General features: G+C 43.5%; 1 protein-coding gene across 1 annotated transcript; it reads left to right on the top strand.

Moving 5' to 3' along the window:
- Positions 1–698: 698 nt before the first annotated feature.
- Positions 699–18304, top strand: LOC307243507 (uncharacterized protein). Its single transcript, XM_080018337.1, has 28 exons — positions 699–753; positions 2878–3059; positions 3163–3769; positions 3870–3973; positions 4101–4166; positions 4823–4975; positions 5075–5208; positions 5313–5407; positions 5506–5560; positions 7282–7419; positions 7509–7727; positions 7823–7886; positions 8374–8569; positions 8654–8772; positions 9323–9713; positions 9980–10111; positions 10497–10533; positions 10860–10967; positions 11089–11999; positions 12948–14899; positions 15373–15550; positions 15692–15752; positions 15925–16090; positions 16190–16302; positions 16418–16498; positions 16757–17045; positions 17159–17432; positions 17517–18304. Exons 1-28 carry the CDS (start codon positions 739–741, stop codon positions 17628–17630), a joined length of 6954 nt encoding a protein of 2317 aa, XP_079874463.1. The 5' UTR covers positions 699–738; the 3' UTR covers positions 17631–18304.
- The last annotated feature ends 813 nt before the right edge of the window (positions 18305–19117 follow it).

Below are 19117 nucleotides of genomic sequence, written 5' to 3' on the forward strand. Positions count from 1 at the left end.
CGTGTAGTGAATTCTGACAGACTGCGGAACGAGACTGAGAACGGTGACGAGGTGTATAAAGTGTAGTGTATAAAGGGTGATGCGCTAGCTGGTCGTAAGTCCGAACGGTCGTTGAACAGGTAGGTCGTTAAGTGAGGAGTACCTGTATTGTACAGGTACTCCTGACTTAATGACCGAGTTTCCTTCCTAGGACCAGGTCGTCGAGTACCTGTATTTTTATCATCTTTACCTGCGCTCTCCTTTCCCGTTCTGCTGCTCCAACGCCGTAATTTCCTCTCCCTGGGGATTACGTGTTATCTTCTCTTCTCTTACATTAATAGTGGTGTGTATTGTGAGGACTTTTTAAATTGATCATTTTTGATCAATTTCCCGCTTTTCTGTTGTATAGTATAAATGGCCAGAGGTGATATGACTACTTGCAGCCTCAAAGTAACCTTTCTTTACCCAGGAAATATATCAAATGGCTTGCGCTTCAGTCTCGTAATTGCTTTTTCAAACCATTTTAGGCATTTCACAGTTGCACTCTTGAATTATCATACACTTTTTATCATGTTTGTAATGGTTATGTGTGTTTTTTTTTCTTTCATTGTTTCTGTTCATTGTTGCTGATTCTTATCAAGTGGATCAACAGTTTGGATTGCTGACAAGAGCCCCTGACACCAAATCCCATCTCTAGTTTTAATTGACCACACGACAAATAACAATTACACTGTTAATGTCTTGTATTCCTTGTGCTGGATGCTGGTTTTAAAGGTGAAAACATTAATATTTTATTTTCTTTGTTGCGCAAATTTGATGCACGGGTTAGAAAATGTTGTTGATCAGTCCACTGTTTCCTTGATGGCTGCCGGGTAGGGGTGAAACCATATACTTTGTTTATAGTACGGTGTGATGGTACTGTAGAGGATTTATCGTTCGATACTGGAATGATATTTTAAACAAAGTTTGAATGGAAAAAAATTATGACTGTAGAAGAATCCTTCATTCAATGTGCAAAAACAATGAAGTCAGATGTAACAATTTCGAGTTTTTAACTATTTGTTTCTTCTATTAGTTTTTCTACTTAACTAAACATGTCAATGCAAATAATCCAATGTCTATTATGAAATGAATCTGCTTTTAAAAGTATATGCCTGTCTAAATGAACTTCAATCATTTTAAATTTGTTATGCCTTTTGCCCGCTGACTCGTCTGCTGTTGTTTTTGACTAATTAAACAGCCGGCAATTGCAAGCTTTTCATCTCTTTCAGTCTCTGCTGCTTTCCATTTTCCTGCCGTTATGATATACCTATGGCTGCTATTTGTTTCTTGGCGCTACACATCCACCTCCTGAGTGAATATCGGCGCTGTCAACCTATGTTTTGGATTTCTATATCCATATGTGACCCATGGCATACTTTAGGGTCACATTTTGAGATTTTATGTCTTTGTTTGTTTGTAGACTTTAAAGTTTTTAGTAGCATTTCCAAACTTTTGGCCCACAAAATACACAATTAGAAACACAATTTGTGTTTTAAATTGTTACATTTGGTTAATGCTGTACTCCTTCAATGAGATAATGTTGTATGTGTTTTTCTAAAATCTTTGACTTATACATTTTTTTGAAATGTTGAAAAATACATAATTCAAGTTAATCCTTTAATTTTAAGTAAAATTGTTTTCATCCTATGTTCATTACTTCATTATAGGGTTCACTATACTAGCATGGCCCCTCTATTATTCTGTATCTTCTAAACATTCCCATTTCCTGCATTTATTGTTTTATAACAATGTTAATTTTAAGAAAGTGGCACTTTTCGGATCGCCCACATGTAATCAGGGGCCAGGGGTCAATAATTCCCAGAACGCAACTGGTGAGGGCCTCCCTGCCATTTGCATTATGGGAACCCAGCGGGGTGGCCCAGCGGGGCACCCCGCTGGGCCACCTCGTGCTGCCAGTTTTGTGATTATAATTGAGCTTCTGCCGCAATCTTCTTGTATTCCATAACAACACAGAGATTCGGTTTTCATGGAGAATTGAAATTTCTTGCTTTTGGTGTTAATTTGTTGTTGCGTTAAACATTGCTTACGTAAGTGACGTCAGCTATTCGTGTCCTCTGAGGCGCCGTCAGCGCAACAGTTTTTTATCACATGAAGTGATAAGTTAACTTAGAACCTAATTTTATTAAAACGGTTTCACTTTGTGACTTAACATCACTCGGAATACCGAAGGATGATCTTGATCTGCCTGTTTGCACCAAAGGGAACTGTAATATCGCCGTTGGCGCTCTTTTGCGAGTTCAGTGAGTTGTTGAATTAATTGTTTTCTCCCGTGAAATGCTGATGGATCTAAGTAGCCTCGACTTTGTAATGTTTATATAAAATGTAGAAAACAAACTCAGTTTTGAAAATACTTAGAGAGATAGAAAACAATTTAAGGAATATAAATCTGCTTAATCTCATTTTGGACAAAAAAGGAATTTCTGATGTTTTTCACGTCCAGCCAAAAGTAGGCTGCCCCGAAATGGGCTGGGTTAGGATGTGGTGGGTCACATATTTATGATTCTGCCCTCAGATATTGAAAGTTTGTTGATATTCAGCTCCACGATTAATTTTGTGCCACGATGGATTGTCACACCGCCACTGCTGTGATTTCAATCAGTCAAACCAGGCACTTTGCACTGTTTAAGAGAAACCTCCACTCAATCCCCACTTCAAGCACTAGGCTGCTTATATCCCCAAACTTGCTTCATTTGAGTTTGCAGTAGTTTAGACGAACATTCATCGACCAGTTGACCCATGCATCTTTATAGGAGACAGCTAAAAGTGTAAAGCATTCAGACAGAGTTTGTAATGGCCCACTAAGAGGACTAAAACTAGCTGGCGTTCTTTTTCCAGGTGAGCATGCTTCGTAGGTCAAGGTTGAGTGTCCGACCAAACGTTGGGGCAGCAGGAAGGACTGGGGCCTTGGCGACGCTCTCGGACGCCCCTCCACTGAATCCGAAAGCCGCCGAGTCGCCTGCAGACACGAAGGAGGGTAATGAGGCCAGAGCAGCCATTTTGACAACCACGCCTCAAGAGTGAGTGGCAACCTACATCATTGTACGCGTTCCTGCTATATTAGTCTATTATTGCTATTAATGCTTTGTTATTGAACCTTATTTCCTCTTTGGTCCTTTGCAGGGATGCTAATGAAAATGATGGCGAAGGCCCAGTTTCCTCAGCTTCTGTTCAGAGAAGGAAGCGTTTTTCGATCAAACCAAAAGTTGCTCAGTCCACCAATCGCGCAGTTGTTCGTTCTTCAAAGACCCCCGTCAAGGAAGTTTCCGAATGTCCCGTTCAAGTGCCTCCTGCAGACCCTCCGGGCCACGCAGCTTCCACAGCCTCTTGGGATTGCCAGTCCCCAGGGCGACAAGGGCCCGCCGGAGAGAGTGGAGAGCCCCCAACCAGCCTCCTGCCCAGCACCACCCCAGCTCCTCCTCCAGACACGCCGCCAGAAGTGGCCTCGGCGGAGGAAGCCCAAAGACCGGAGTACCCACTGGCCAGTCAAGGAAAAGAAGTTCCTCCCAAACCGCCAGAAAAAGTGCCCCCTTCTCTCCCGGAAAAAGAGACGATGGAGGTATCTGAGAGAGCCAAGACCCTGGTGTCGAGGTCTGTCAAGGGCGGGGAGTTGATGCCGCGGTCACAGTTTTACCTGAGCCAGCTGCTAAACAACCAGTCAGATTTGCAGAGACTGGCCAAGGCACGCAAGCTCAGAGAACTTCTCAGACAGGAGATGCACAAGGAAAAGGTGAGCGTCCATCTGCCAGCCCAGGATTTTAGCTTTTATTAGGTTTATCTCTATTTTTACCAGTGTCGTTAAAGTACATTGTCGTTCTATGCCCCTGCAGAGACATAACAAGTCCAAGGCCCGTGCGAAGGAATATACCCTAGATCCTGCTAAAATGACCATGAGAGACCTTATCTATTATATACCTGTGTCAAACCCCATGTCGTAAGTATCCTGTATCTACTCGTTTTGGCTGGAAAATAGGATAATGGATATTGTTACTGTTGTATTTTAATGAAGAACACACTCACTAAACGTTGCACTCACTAATCAAATCTTCTGCTTTGTCCAGATCCTACTTGGAAGAGCCTGGGCAGGAAAATGAGACTGTGCTCCCGCCTTCTCCAGCAAGAGAGGAGTAAGGCTTAAACATGTCCGCTCCTTTCACTCACTAAATCTCACGTTGTGTATTCCAAATATGACATGTTTTTGTTGACATTGCTCCTAAATTCAGATTAAAAATTCCTATCAAAGAAGCCAGAATTACAGCGACAGGTCACAATCATTTTCAAAATAGAAATGTAATTTTAGTCTGCACAATGGCAGATTAACGAAAACGGGTATATCAACAAATGACCATGTAGTTTTTGCCGTTGACCCATACCAGTGGTTTCGGTTATTGTTCCAGTACCAGTTGTGATTCAAATTACTTTGGCACCTGTGTAAGATATTTGTAAATAGAACAATATCCTTTCATTTCATGTGCCTTCTTTCTGGGACACTAAACGAAGCAGGCAAAGTAATCTTAGAAATACGCTCTTGAACATGCAGTGTTTTTATTTTTTCTTTACACACCTTGCTGTAAAAAATAATACGATTAAATGGCCTTGCTATTGCTTTGCCACCACTCACATTTAGCATTGGAGATGTTTGCCACTGCCTATTTTAGGTGTGTGTGTGTGTGTGTGTGTGTGTGTGTGTGTGTGTGTGTGTGTGTGTGTGTGTGTGTGTGTGTGTGTGTGTGTGTGTGTGTGTGTGTGTGTGTTTAACTACTGGTTCTCACTACGTCGGCAGGGTACCGGAGATGGCTCAGAAGCCTGAGGAGTCTCCAGCCACGGAAAGCCAGGCTGACGACGAGGCGATGGCAGACGGGGATCAGGAGGAGGCGCTGATGGTGCCCAGAGTTAAAGTGGCAGAGGACGGCTCCCTCATTATCGATGAGGCAAGGTTAGTGGAAGCCAGATCGACACTGTGATAAAGTAACCAATGTCCTCTTCGTTGAACTCCTTTCCTGTGGATTCCTGTGGAAATTATTTTGGTTTGCAGCTTGACCGTAGAAGTCCTAAGAGCAAAGGGGCCGAACCTAGTAGAGGGCCGAGACCCCATCTTCGAGCGAGGCTCCACCACTACCTACTCAAGCTTCAGGAAGAAGACCTACACCAAGTCCTGGTCTGCTGAAGGTGCAACAAACATGGACAGCAAAGCGGGATTGTAATGATTTTTTATTTTTTTTTTTACATGTAATGTTCATTTTTACTTATTTCTGTATTTCTTCTTTCTTCAGAGACAGACATGTTCTTTTTGGCGGTCAGCATGGTCGGAACGGATTTCTCCATGATCTGTCAGTTGTTCCCCCACAGAGCTCGATCGGAAATCAAGGTTCATCCCGTCTTTGAAATGCACTGAATAATTCTGTAATATGCTACTAAGATACTCAGAAACCAGTACTCAACTGTTACAATGTTTTCATTTTATAGAACAAATTCAAGAAAGAAGAACGAGAGAATGCCTGGAGGATTGACAAAGCCTTCAGTAAGTATCTTTATATCTACTGAAATATTTGATACAGATTATAAGCAACCTGCCATAAACTGGCTGTATTGCAGTATGTCATGTAAATGAAATGTCTTTGTTCAATACTTATTTTGGTATCAAGTTTGAAATTTCTTGAAATTACTATCTTCTGTGGATTATCTTCGGGGTTCTTACCAGGTCCTTGAAGTACTTGAGTCCTCACTGTGTGTTTTGTGCTGAAGTGCTTTAAAAAGTCCTTGGAAAAAAAAGAAACTGATATTCCCCATGGTTTTGTTATTCAACTGGTAACGTAATAAACATTTTCCAGAATCGTAATAATGGACATATAGATATGCATCAGTCAGTCATAACATAAAAAAATCACTGACAGGTGAAGTGAATAACATTGCTCAACTCATTCCAATGAGTTATATTAGGCAGCAAGTGAACAGTGTGTTGGAAGCAGGAAAAATGGGCAAGCGTAAGGATCTGAGCGACTTTGACAAGGACCAAACTGTGATGGCTAGACGACTGGGTCAGAGCATCTCCAAAACAAGCAGGTCTGGTGGGGTGTTTTCCGGTACAACAAGTCTACAAAGTCTAGCCTGTCTGGTTTAATCCCACAGAAGAGCTACTGTAGCACAAATTGCTGAAAAAGTTAATGCTGCCTATGATAGAAAGGTGTCAGAACACACAGTGCATCGCAGCTTGCTGCGTATGGGGCTGTGAAGAAGTTGGCCTAGTCTGATGAATCACGTTTTTAAATCATGTGGCTGGCCATGTGCGTGTGCGTTGTTTACCTGGAGAAGAGGTGGCACAAGGATGCACTATAGGAAGAAGGCACGCTGCTGAGGCAGTGTGATACAATGTTCTGCTAGCAAACCTTGGGTCCTGGCATTCATGTGGTTGTTACTTTGACACATACCACCTACCTAAACATTGTTGCAGACAAAGTACATCCCTTCATGGCATGGCAATGGTATTTCCTAATGGCAGTGGCTTCTTTCAGCAGGATAATGCGTCCTACCACACTGCAAAAAATGTTCAGGAATGGTTTAAGGAACATTACAAAGAGTTCAAGGTGTTGACTTGGCCTCCAAACTCTCCAGATCTCAATCCGATCGAGCATCTGTGGGATGTACTGGAACAACAACCCTGATTCATGGGGGCCCCACCTCACAACTTACAGAACTGAAAGGATCTGCTGCTAACATCTTGGTGCCAGATACCACAGGACACCTTCAGAGGTCTTGTGGAGTCCATGCCTCGACGGGTCACAGCTGTTTTGACAGCACAAGAGGGGTCTACACACCAGTCAACGACAACAATAAAACCTCCTGCATATGTTCTAAATTGATTAATAAAGATCAAATTAAAATTTGATTCATATTTGGTTTGTGTGAATAAGTAAAAAATGTCTTGAATTTCATTACATTTCGTCATTTAGCAGACGCTTTTATCCAAAGCGACTTACAATTATTCAAACACCGACGGACGCAGCCATCAGGAGCAATGAGGGGTTAAGTGTCTTGCTCAAGGACACTACAGCATGCTAGCAGGAGGAGCCTGGGATCGAACCAGCAACCTTTAGATTACTAGACGACCAGCTCTACCTCCTGAGCTACCCGTTGCATTTTGTAATGCAAGAATGAACACTGATTACCATAAATGAGCTGTTTTCTGTATTTTTTTTTTCTGATCGATGATGCTTCTAACGCCGGATGCTGAATTTATTTCAGGAGAACGGCGCAAACTGGATCTTAAGTTTTTTTCTAAGCTTTTAGAAAAGATTATGGAGATTCGGAAAAAGAGAAGCGGGAAATCCAAGGCCCTCAGTGAGAAGAAGGCCACGAGGAAACCCAGGAAAAAGGCGGCGGGTAAATGGATGAACTGGCTGTGTGGGGTCAGAGCAATTCATACTATATGGGCATTTTTGGCTTGAATGGATCCGTCACTTTCACCACAGAGAGGACGAAGAAGCAGCTGAGTGATGTGGAAGAGGAGCTGAAGGATGAAGATGTTGATGAGGAGGGCCAGCTTGAAGCTAGTGACGGTGTTGACTGTGAGGATGACATCATGGAAATATCGGAGGGACGTGCTGCCGCTTCCCTGCCAGAGAAAACGACCGGGAATAAAAGTGGGAAACAAAAGGACAAAGAGGTGGAAAGCTCCAAAAATGAACAAGGTAGCAGCGTTTCCTGGTCCCCATATATAATTAATTTCAAAATGGAACATGAACTATAACCTATGTTTTGCATTTTCTTGCTGTAATATACTTAGGGGAGGCGTGTGTACCTGCAGATGCAGAAGCAGCACTGCCAGAGGATCATTCCACTGACAATGGGTGAGTCCTAATTGATTTGTTTTTTCCAGTTCCAGGCCCACAATCCAATCTATGGCTTGACTCATTATTAGTACCAGGTACTTCCTTTTCTACTGCCGATAATAACCATAGCGGCGCCGCATGTAACTGCTAATTACTTGGTTGGGTTGCCATTAAATTGAATAGTCCAGTGGAAGGAAAATATATATAATGCGGCAGCTATATTAGCTTGTCTATTTACAAATGGCAGATTTGTGCAAAGTGTCCCATGTCGTGCAGTCATTATGCACTGACGCAGTGACGATTCTGTGACCAATCAGTAGTCTGCATTGTTTTCATCTGAACTTTTGGTATCGGCTCAGCTCACTTGGAACGGCGACAGAGGAAATAGTAAAAAAGAATCAGGTGCTATCTACAACTTTTGCCCCATGGGAAAATCAAAAGAGTAGAGTTGAGCCGGTACCATATTGTAGAAAAGCGCCATAAATTAACGCATTTTAATATTCAGGGCTGAAAAGATGGAACCCTCGACGCCTGCGAGGGACTCTGTTATCAAGCCCGCCCAGCTTTCACGGTGCAGAGCCCCCAAACCCCTTCTTGCACTCGGCCGCAAGTGGGGGAAAAGAGCACCTGTCACAAAATCCAAAGATGCTGCCCCCGACGAAAAGGAAACGCGTTCCAGCGAAGTGGTCTCCGAAGAGCCGGTGAGAGCGTGAACTTCGTTTCGGTTGGGGAATCGGTTGCCGATTTCCACTCGTTCTAATTGAAGGTTAACCCTGCCCATGTAGGTCAAGAAAGATTTATCTGCTTCAACACAAACAAAGAAAAGGAAGCTAGATGACCGCGATGATGAAACATCCTCGAAAGATGAAGGAAACAGTACTGTTACAGTTTCCAAACCTACAAGGTATAGCGGCTCCCTTGGTTTCATACATCATTTCATACACTTCCCATTTTTTAATCTGGAATTGCAGCCTTATAAAGAAATTATTTTTCATAGACCAAATGATTAAGCGGTGGTTTCGCGGACACAGATTAGGCCAGATGTTTTGACTAAATCACACTTTTAATCTGGACTAACTGTGAAATGGTCTTTCTCAATCAAAATTGAGAAATAGTCTTGGTTTAAAATTCTAATTTCCAGAAGGAAGAGTAGAACTAACCTTGGTATAAGTGAAGGCTCAAATAAAATCTTTGGATTAATAGATGTTGCCTCATCTGGTCTTAGACCAGCACCAAGACCAGAGAGACGGAGCCAACTCAGACTAGTCCTTCAATACCTTAGTTCTAGGACTTCCTTATGTAAAACTAATTAATTTTAAATTGAGCAACATCTAAGGCATTTTTAAATTCAGGATTAATTTAACTAGGTTTAGCTTAGTCCTGATTTAGATTAAACCCTGTCTACGAAACCGACCCTAAATGTTTCTAACCAATGTGTGAATTATATGGCTCAGGTATGGAAGGATGCCCAAACCCATTCAGCACTTGAACTACCCCGCCAAGGAGGACTCCGCTTCCCGTGCGTCCGCAGCCACATCCGAAGCCCCACCCTCTGCAGAGCCGCCCGCCGTGTCCGCCACAAGGCCCAAGTGCCCACCGAGGAGAGCTAAATCCTCAAAGACCTCTGTGGTCCAGGGGTCCAAGAAGTCCAAACTGGTCACCCTCAGGGCTTCTCAGTTGGACTACAGTGACGACGAGGACGACAAGCAGAAGGAGGCGGAGGAGCTGGAAGAGCAGCAACATCCCTCTAACTCTGCAAACGACAGCAGTGCTCCTGTTTTTGTCCCTGTTGGCCTGCGCTCCCCGCAGCCCGTAGTTTCGGAGGTGGAAGAGACTATGGAAGAGGTATGAGAGATGTGGTTTCCCCACTTTTATATTTTCTTCATACTTTGTTTGGCAGTTTGCCCTTCATCATGTTTGCCTTTTATCATTTCATGGCACCGTACTTGTATGACTGCATCTGACTTGCAAAGAATCTTTGTGTAGTTTTTTTGGTCCAAAATTCTCTGTCACAGTGAACTTGTACTTGTAATTCTGTTTCCGTTTCTGTATGCATTATTTTTTGTTTGGTGACCCATATCCCATATTGTGTTTCCATGTTCCATGCACAGCTTGATATTTTAGTTGACGTGTCTGATGCACTGGACATCTCCCAAGATGTCCTCACTCAGGATGCCTCATGTTTGCATGCACCAGATGAGATGGACACAGTTCCATGTGAGCATCCATTGGACCTGCTGGCTGTAAGTGCCTCTGCACACGTGTGGTTTTCACCGATGTAACACAAAACTAATACTTATACTTTCACTTAATGGGGATTCTGAAATATAGTCGCAAAATCTGCTCTGTGACTACACGGGTTTGCAATTTCAGAAGATGCTCCTATAAGTCATGCTTCATCCTTATCATTCATATCTCATTGTCCACTCAGTTGATCCAATTCCACTCTGTGTTCTCTCATTTTTACAGCTCACTTGTAGGCGGCTGTCACCCATTACATCAAAAAGCCAAATTTACGTAGATAATTCTATATAAATAATAAAAAGGGCCCAATATTAGGATTTTGTAAACCACTTCCAATCGGTTTTTCATTTATGATTCGAATTCTCATATTTGCTTGCCTTTCAGGATGTCATAGACTTCATGGCTCCCGAACACATGGAAGGTATGTTAAACATGGTGGGGTGGTAGCTCAGGAGGTAGAGCTGGTCGTCTAGTAATCTAAAGGTTGCTGGTTTGATCCAACGCTCCTCCTGCTAGCATGCTGTAGTGTCCTTGAGCAAGACACTTAACCCCTAATTGCTCCTGATGGCTGCGTCCGTCAGTATTCAAATAATAGTAAGTCGCTTTGGATAAAAGCGTCTGCTAAATGTATTGTAATGTAATGTAAACAGGTATCTATAATGGTACATGTGTAAAAAAAAAAAAAAAAAAAGTGTGTTTTTGTTTTTTTTTTAGAGATGATTCAAAATACAAATTTTTGTGTTTCAGTGTCTGAGGAAGCGAGCTATAATGAGGCTGCGCAAACACTGTTGACCATTGGTAACCTTGCCCATCTCTCTCAGCTGGTACCGAATCATACACCTGACCATATAACAGGTTAGGCAGAGAAGCCTTGAACAGTCTTTTTATTTCAGTGTTTTTGTTATTGTTCTCCATTTATAAATAAACTAAGATTTAATTAGTTTTAGTTTGTCATTTTAAACCTATGTCATTGCAGGTCTGCCCAAAGATGGTGAAACTGGCAACCAAAAAGAAGATGATGCCCTCAATCCCTTTGGAAAAGTACAAAGCAGCAACACTCCCCCTCTAACCTCAGAGGCAGTAAATACAAACATACTGGAAGGTGTCAACAGCACAATAAATGATGATCTTGCAACTGAGAATGCTATTAACGAATCAAATAGCAGTCAGATTGCTCCTGTCATTATAGGTGCTGTTACTAAAAAAGGATCAAACCCAGAATCCTCGGAGATGAATAGTCCCCCTAAAAAAAGAAGCAGATTGCCAAAGCCCAAACCCAATCTTGCCCAGTCCAGTAGAGCTTCACAGTCAAAACAACAAACTATGGCGTTACAAACTGAAAAGAACACGACGTGTGAGGAGGCCAGCATATGTTCATCTGAAATCAAACCATCACTACCAACTGCAGGAGAGCCGTTGTCAATCCTTACAGGCTGTGAGCCACAGTCCATAGCTGAAGATATACCAAGTACTGGAATTGAACTCACAGAAGAGCCATTGGTTGTTAGGAAAAAGGCCGCTGGTGTAGGACCTATCCTCGAAGTAGATTTGGGATCGGAGTCATCTGAGAAGAGCAGTACTGCCAAAGGACAGTCGTCAGACTTTGAGGAAAAAGGAAGTGAAGTTAAACCTACAGCTCAGACTGGGAAGAAACGCTTCTTGAGAGTAAAACCCAAACCCAACCTAGAAAAGAGATCTAGAACCGTACAGTCGGAAGCCAAGGCCGTAGACGCTACACTGGGTAGGCCTTCCGAGAATTCCCCATGCCTTACTGTCCTTAACCCCCCAGAAGAAGCCTCTACGTGTGAAGAGAGAGCAGCAGGTGATGGTATTACATGTTATATGGAGTCTCCCAGAAGTACTCAGTCACAGCTACATACAATGGAGGTTAAGAACATTGTCTCAATTCCAGTTGATCACGTGACCACTTCAAATCCATGCTCAGAACAACACGTTGCTAAAGGCAATCACACACAGTCTGGAGCCACAGAGTCAGAAAGTACTGGTAACAGCTCCACTGATCTGGTCATCACAGAGATGTCATTGCTCCACGACAATCCATTAATCGTGGCCACTGCTCCTCTTGAAAGTCAGAGCAATGAAAAATCCAACCGAGGAAAGAGGTCTAGAACCGTACAGTCGGAGGCCGAGGCCGTAGACGCCACACTGGGTGGGCCTGCTGAGAATTCCCCATGCCTTGCTGTCCTTAACCCCCCAGAAGAAGCCTCTACATGTGAAGAGAAAGCGGCAGGTGATGGTCTTACATGTTATATGGAGTCTCCCAGAGGTACTCAGTCACAGCTCCATACAATGGAGGATAAGAATATTGTCTCAAATCCAGTTGATCACATGACCACTTCAAATCCATGCTCAGAACAACACGTTGCTAAAGGCATTCAGACACAGTCTGGAGCCACAGAGTCAGAAAGTACTGGTAACAGCTCCACTGATCTGGTCATCACAGAGATGTCATTGCTCCACGACAATCCATTAATTGTGGCCGCTGCTCCTCTTGAAAGTCGGAGCAATGAAAAATCCAACCTAGGAAAGAGGTCTAGAACCGTACAGTCGGAGGCCGAGGCCGTAGACGCCACACTGGGTGGGCCTGCTGAGAATTCCCCATGCCTTGCTGTCCTTAACCCCCCAGAAGAAGCCTCTACATGTGAAGAGAAAGCGGCAGGTGATGGTCTTACATGTTATATGGAGTCTCCCAGAGGTACTCAGTCACAGCTCCATACAATGGAGGATAAGAATATTGTCTCAAATCCAGTTGATCACATGACCACTTCATATCCAGGCTCAGAACAACATGTTACTCAAGGCAATCGCACACAGTCTGGAGCCACAGAGTCAGAAAGTACTGGTAACAGCTCCACTGATCTGGTCATCACAGAGATGTCATTGCTCCACGACAATCCATTAATCGTGGCCGCTGCTCCTCTTGAAAGTCAGAGCAATGAAAAATCCAACCGAGGAAAGAGGTCTAGAACCGTACAGTCGGAGGCCGAGGCCGTAGATGCCACACTGGGTGGGCCTGCTGAGAATTCCCCATGCCTTGCTGTCCTTAACCCCCCAGAAGAAGCCTCTACATGTGAAGAGAAAGCGGCAGGTGATGGTCTTACATGTTATATGGAGTCTCCCAGAGGTACTCAGTCACAGCTCCATACAATGGAGGATAAGAATATTGTCTCAAATCCAGTTGATCACATGACCACTTCATATCCAGGCTCAGAACAACATGTTACTCAAGGCAATCGCACACAGTCTGGAGCCACAGAGTCAGAAAGTACTGGTAACAGCTCCACTGATCTGGTCATCACAGAGATGTCATTGCTCCACGACAATCCATTAATCGTGGCCGCTGCTCCTCTTGAAAGTCGGAGCAATGAAAAATCCAACCTAGGAAAGAGGTCTAGAACCGTACAGTCGGAGGCCGAGGCCGTAGACGCCACACTGGGTGGGCCTGCTGAGAATTCCCCATGCCTTGCTGTCCTTAACCCCCCAGAAGAAGCCTCTACATGTGAAGAAAAAGCGGCAGGTGATGGTCTTACATGTTATATGGAGTCTCCCAGAAGAACTCAGTCACAGCTACATACAATGGAGGATAAGAATATTGTCTCAAATCCAGTTGATCACATCACCACTTCATATCCAGGCTCAGAACAACATGTTACTCAAGGCAATCGCACACAGTCTGGAGCCACAGAGTCAGAAAGTACTGGTAACACCTCCACTGATCTGGTCATCACAGAGATGTCATTGCTCCACGACAATCCATTAATCGTGGCCGCTGCTCCTCTTGAAAGTCAGAGCAATGAAAAATCAGAAACTGAACGGAGATCTGTGCAGGACAACACCGCAAATCAGGCGAATGCATCCAAAGCAGCCTCAGAGTCCCAGATTGAATCAAGCGTCAAGCAGGACATCCCACCGGCCCAAAGACGGAAGCTTTTAAAAATAAAACCTAATCTCCGTCGGGCAACCAGAGCCACCGCCTCGAAACCACATCCCGCGGAAGAGACCACAAAAATCTCAAACACAAGTTCCGAAACGGGACCAGCCAAGGAATTACTCTCTGATTTCGAGCCTCAAATTGGTGGTGACGCCAGTGAACATGCAATGCCTTTACATGCCGCCTTGATTTCGGGGAATTCAAATTCTGCTATGCCAGCTACAACTGTGGCAACTAAGCAAACTACCAAGCACGATGAGACTGCGCTCCTTCTTGAGACGGCGAGGAGCTGCCTCTTAAAGGATGAAGAGAATCCAAGCCAGGGTGACGACAGCAGAACGTGTAAACCAAAAACGGTTGACGACGACCTCTCTCATGGAGACACTCGATCTGAAGCACACTCTGTCATGAATATCGCAAATGACTTCTCAAACCAGTTAACAGACTGTCTCGATCAGCATGCGTTGTCCCTGGACCCATTAGCCCACACCCAAGAATTAAGCTGCGAGACCGAGCATGGTGACCTTCACAATTCCTGGTTTATCGAAAATCCCTTTTTGACGATGACTTCAGAGGGAAGTGAGCTATTCCCTAAGCGGGTGGAACCCACCGTTGCACGGGGTAAAACGGAGGTGGACCCTTTCTCACCGAAGGACTACAGCCAACCATTGTCTTTCAGAGATGATTCCAATCCAGGAGAACGTGTCCAGCAGCCAGGGTCTGGGACTTCAGATGTTCCCCACACGGTTCACACAGAGTCGAAAGATCATGACGCTCTCCAAGAACACCTTTCTGGAAATTTGGGAGAAAGTCAAACAGAGGCTGATTCTCAGGGGTAAGATACCACTTTACTCATATTTAGTCTCTTTGTGTATCAGCATAAAGAAGTGAGAGTGCCTAGAAATGAATGATTGAAACGATCGGGCTGTATTTACTAAGGAGTGAGCCTTATTCTATCCTGAGCTGAACTTTAACCCTTAAGAATGTGGAGGTGCTCATATAGTGTCATCTCAGTAATACAGACTAACTAGAAATTCTAGCAGAGGACGTAAGCACAAACCACATGAAACTGAGGGAACCAAAACAACACAACAAAACAAACTTGGCATAATATACTGTGGAATAGTAACAGGTTCACGTAAGTGTAATACACTTTTGCGCCTTCACCAAACTCCTGAGCTATCGCACAGGTTGGTTGCTTGGCGGTGGTTGTTTTGGCTCTGGCAGGTGCATTAGCGATGCCAAGTACTGTTTAGTAAATGTGTAAAAGCAATATCGTGAACACATTTTCCCCCCTTCTATCATTAGTGCTTCAACACCGGAGCCTCTTAAGACCAGTCAAGCTTCCAAAGTGACTCCCCAGCATCCCGAGTCCATAACCAATCTGGAGCCCAGTCACCAACCCCTGAGCCAACAGGCTGTCCACAATGCAGCGCAGGCACAATCTGTGGCCTGCGTGACAGAAACATCCATAAACTCCACCAAGGTGAAGGGATATTATCCTAAATATTGAATGTATGAATCATTTTAGCTTTTACCTTTGTGTAAGGTGTCTTGACATCAATCCATAAAGGTGCAGGTCAGCGCAGATGTTGCTCCTGATGACTTAATGATTAAATATTCACAGGATGATTTGGTTCAAAGCGCGGCAGAAACTCAAAGTTATCCCATCCTCACGGCGATTCCAGGTAGGTTATTCATGGTTATGCATAGAGGCGCGTGTGTGTGTGTGTCTCAGAGTGCCAGAGCGTGATAGAGTTGAATATCATGCCCCAGATTGTACCAGACGGTGGTACAGACTCCCTTCATGTAATCTCACCCTTTTCGGTCCGACTCCTCTGTCTTGCTTCACTGCACCAGCGGCGCTCTCTGTGCTGCCAGAGCCGCCCCCCTCCGACCCCGACGAGCCCTTCTTCATCCTGTCTCTCACCGAGATCCCGACTTTTCCAATGGGAGAGGGGACGAGTGGCGCGTCCGAGCCCTTCCCATTTGTAACCCCTGCAGATACACCAGTACAGCTGCAGAGGTCGGTGCTCGCCCTTTATCAGTAAAGCCACCTCGCGTGAAGAGGCATGATGGGCTGTGTTGTGATTTAAGTCTTCCCGTCTTCTCCGACCCTCGGCAGTGGTCCCACAGGACCCGGAGCGAGTGAAGAAACACTGCCCTCTGTGGAGGAGGCTACAACCATTTTATTTCATCAACAGACCTACAACGTCGAGAAGCCGCAGGATGCATGCGGTACTTTGATTTGTCTGTTTGGCATCAATTCTTCTCAAAGTGTTCCTTTGGATGATCCAGTCATTTCCAATGTATGCTTTTTTTTAATTTTTAACTTTTATTTTTATCTGTACAGAACCTCCTGAGGCCGTAGCTGACACTCTGCTGAAGGAGCCTCTTTGTGAAAAGAAACGAAAACCAGTCAAAGCGAGAGTCGGTAGGAAGACATGCGCATAAATGTCATATATGGCCGTAGTAGTGTGCCGCCATTTTAAAATAGTCCCAAAAATGTCTAACTTGGTGCTTGATGCCTGTTTTAGCAACTCAAAACCTCAATAGAGTTACAAATACAACTTCTTGTGACTTATCCTTTCTCGGTCTTCCTCTTTAACATCCAGTTGAATTTTCACACTACCGAACACGCTGTCCCTCGCTACAACAACGTCAACAGCATTCCTTTTTCTGTTTGCTCCAGCCAAATCACAGCCGAAGTCCAAACCTGCAGGGAGGAAGCGGGGGAAGCAGCATTGTGGGGATGATGAAGGTGAAGGTCGGGAAGGAAGATTAGTTTTGACGAAGGTCAAGCTCAAGCCAGAGCTAAACCCCACACAGCCACAGCCACAGCCACAGCCACAGCCACAGACGAGCCTGGATCCACCAACCAGAAGTGCATGCAAGCCAGACGCCAAGGAGAGCTGCTTGGCAGTCACAGCAGAGACATTGCACGATGTCACTCGGCCTCCTAAAACCACTCCTCTGAACAGGTGAGTTCCATTTGGAAATCCTTTGAAATGTATTCCATCAAACTTGAAAAAGGGAGGTTGTAATCAAATTTTTCTTTCTCGATGCGATAACTATTTTATTTTATTTTTTCTAGACCTGGCCGGAAACCTAAAGGACTCCCCTCTTTCCCCTCGGATAGCTCCGCCCCCCCTTCCGCCTCCCCAACCCCTCCGGCGAAAGGCGCGTGTAAAGGGAAGCGGCGCGCCGCCGCTCCCATACCTACGGTCACCACAAACACACCCCCTGTGGTTTCCACGGCAACCGAGACCAAGTCGGCCCGATCCAAAGCGGATGCGCAACAGGCCTCTAGCGTGGGCCCCCGCATCCTCGAGCCGCCACCACCAAGAGCCTCCCAGGGTACTGCCGAGGTGAGGAAATGGGAAAGAGACTTATGGTAATGTTAATTAAAATTGATTAGATTTACCCTAACATGGTGTCCTCCATTGTCATAGGTGCCCGCCGCTCAACACAATGAGGCTTTGCAGAGAAATTCCACAGACGGGGAGCCCACCAACATTACGCAATACTTCTTCAATGACATTTTCACAGAAGTGGACGAAGGATGACCTCGCCACTAGATGGAGCAAAACGCTCTCACAAAGTAATTATTGTATCATATTGAAGATAGGTGCTTTTGTTTTGCAGGTCATTGCACTATAGGTTGCAATACATTTAATACATTAAGTCAGCTTTTCTAGATTTAAGGAAATCTTCCAATAATACTTCGACCCATATTTGGATTTTATAATGCTGTATCTTTTTTATTCCCTACTTGAATGTGTTTTAAAATTGATTTACAGCCATTGGTTTATAAAAGCTAAACAAAGTGATGGGATTAGATTATTATTTATTAGTTTGAAAGAAAAAATACAATTCTGTTGTTACTGTACTCAAAGCCTGGTGTTGTAGACTGGTTGTATGCTCAGGGAAGTATGTTCAACACTTGAACAGTAGCTGTGGTACAAATTTGTTTTGCATATATAGAAAAGTCATGCCTTCAGAATCAGTGTTAAAGGTCAACTACAACAAGCAAGATAAGAGCTACAGAGGGATTTAGTACTTATATTTATTTCATAACATTCCCTCTATACTTTTTATTTTCAATTTTTTTACAACTCTGTATACAATTTTGCAATATATGCTAATCTGTAGATATCTATCAAATATGATAAACTGAAATATTTGATCACATTACCCAGCCATGTACTTAATGCTCTGTAAAATATGTTAATAAACTTTTAAACCCTTTTCATGACTGTATTCAATGTATCTTAATAAAATTCTATTTTGTTTTTTATTTATTATATATATATATATATATATATATATATATATATATATATATATATATATATATATATATATATATATATAGTCTAGAGTTTATCCATATCTCCTTACAGATTAGCAGTTACATAAATAAAATGTTATTTAACATGTACAACACTCATTGAGCCTTTTACATTAAGAGTCTACTCAGTTACATTTTTACAGTAGTAATCATGATTTAAATTTGATCAGCACACAAGTCCCTTATTTACAATCTGCAGTGCATGTAAGGAAGTTCTGCACATTCTAAAATACATCATTGATTTCCTCTTTTGCCCCTTTTAACTACAAAAATAAACCCCTCTCACCCCCTTATAATTAACTTCAAGTAGGTTTTTCACAGTGTTGTGGCATAGTTTCACATTGAGCTTTCTCTTAGGGATTAGGATTCACCCTGATGAATGCTGTAATGAAGCTTTATCCTTAGCAGCACGCCCCCCCGTGCTGAGGTGTGGGAGTGTTTCCATCGCTGGTGGAGGACTACACCCACCCTTTGCTGGGAACTTCAAACTATTCTGAGCTCTGAGTCTGAGTGGAAAATGAACAGTGATAATAATCAGGTAAGTGAATTCCTTTTTTTAAGTTAATTTTTTATTTCACCTATTTTCCATTATGGATATTATGCATAAGATTTTAAATGTTACTCACATACATTTTACATTTGTACCTACATTTGAGAAAGTAATGCAGTGTTAATAGAGTTTTTTGAATGTAACACATTATA

The sequence above is a fragment of the Zeus faber genome, assembly GCF_960531495.2.
Source record: "Zeus faber genome assembly, chromosome: 17".
Classification (NCBI taxonomy): Eukaryota; Metazoa; Chordata; class Actinopteri; order Zeiformes; family Zeidae; genus Zeus; species Zeus faber.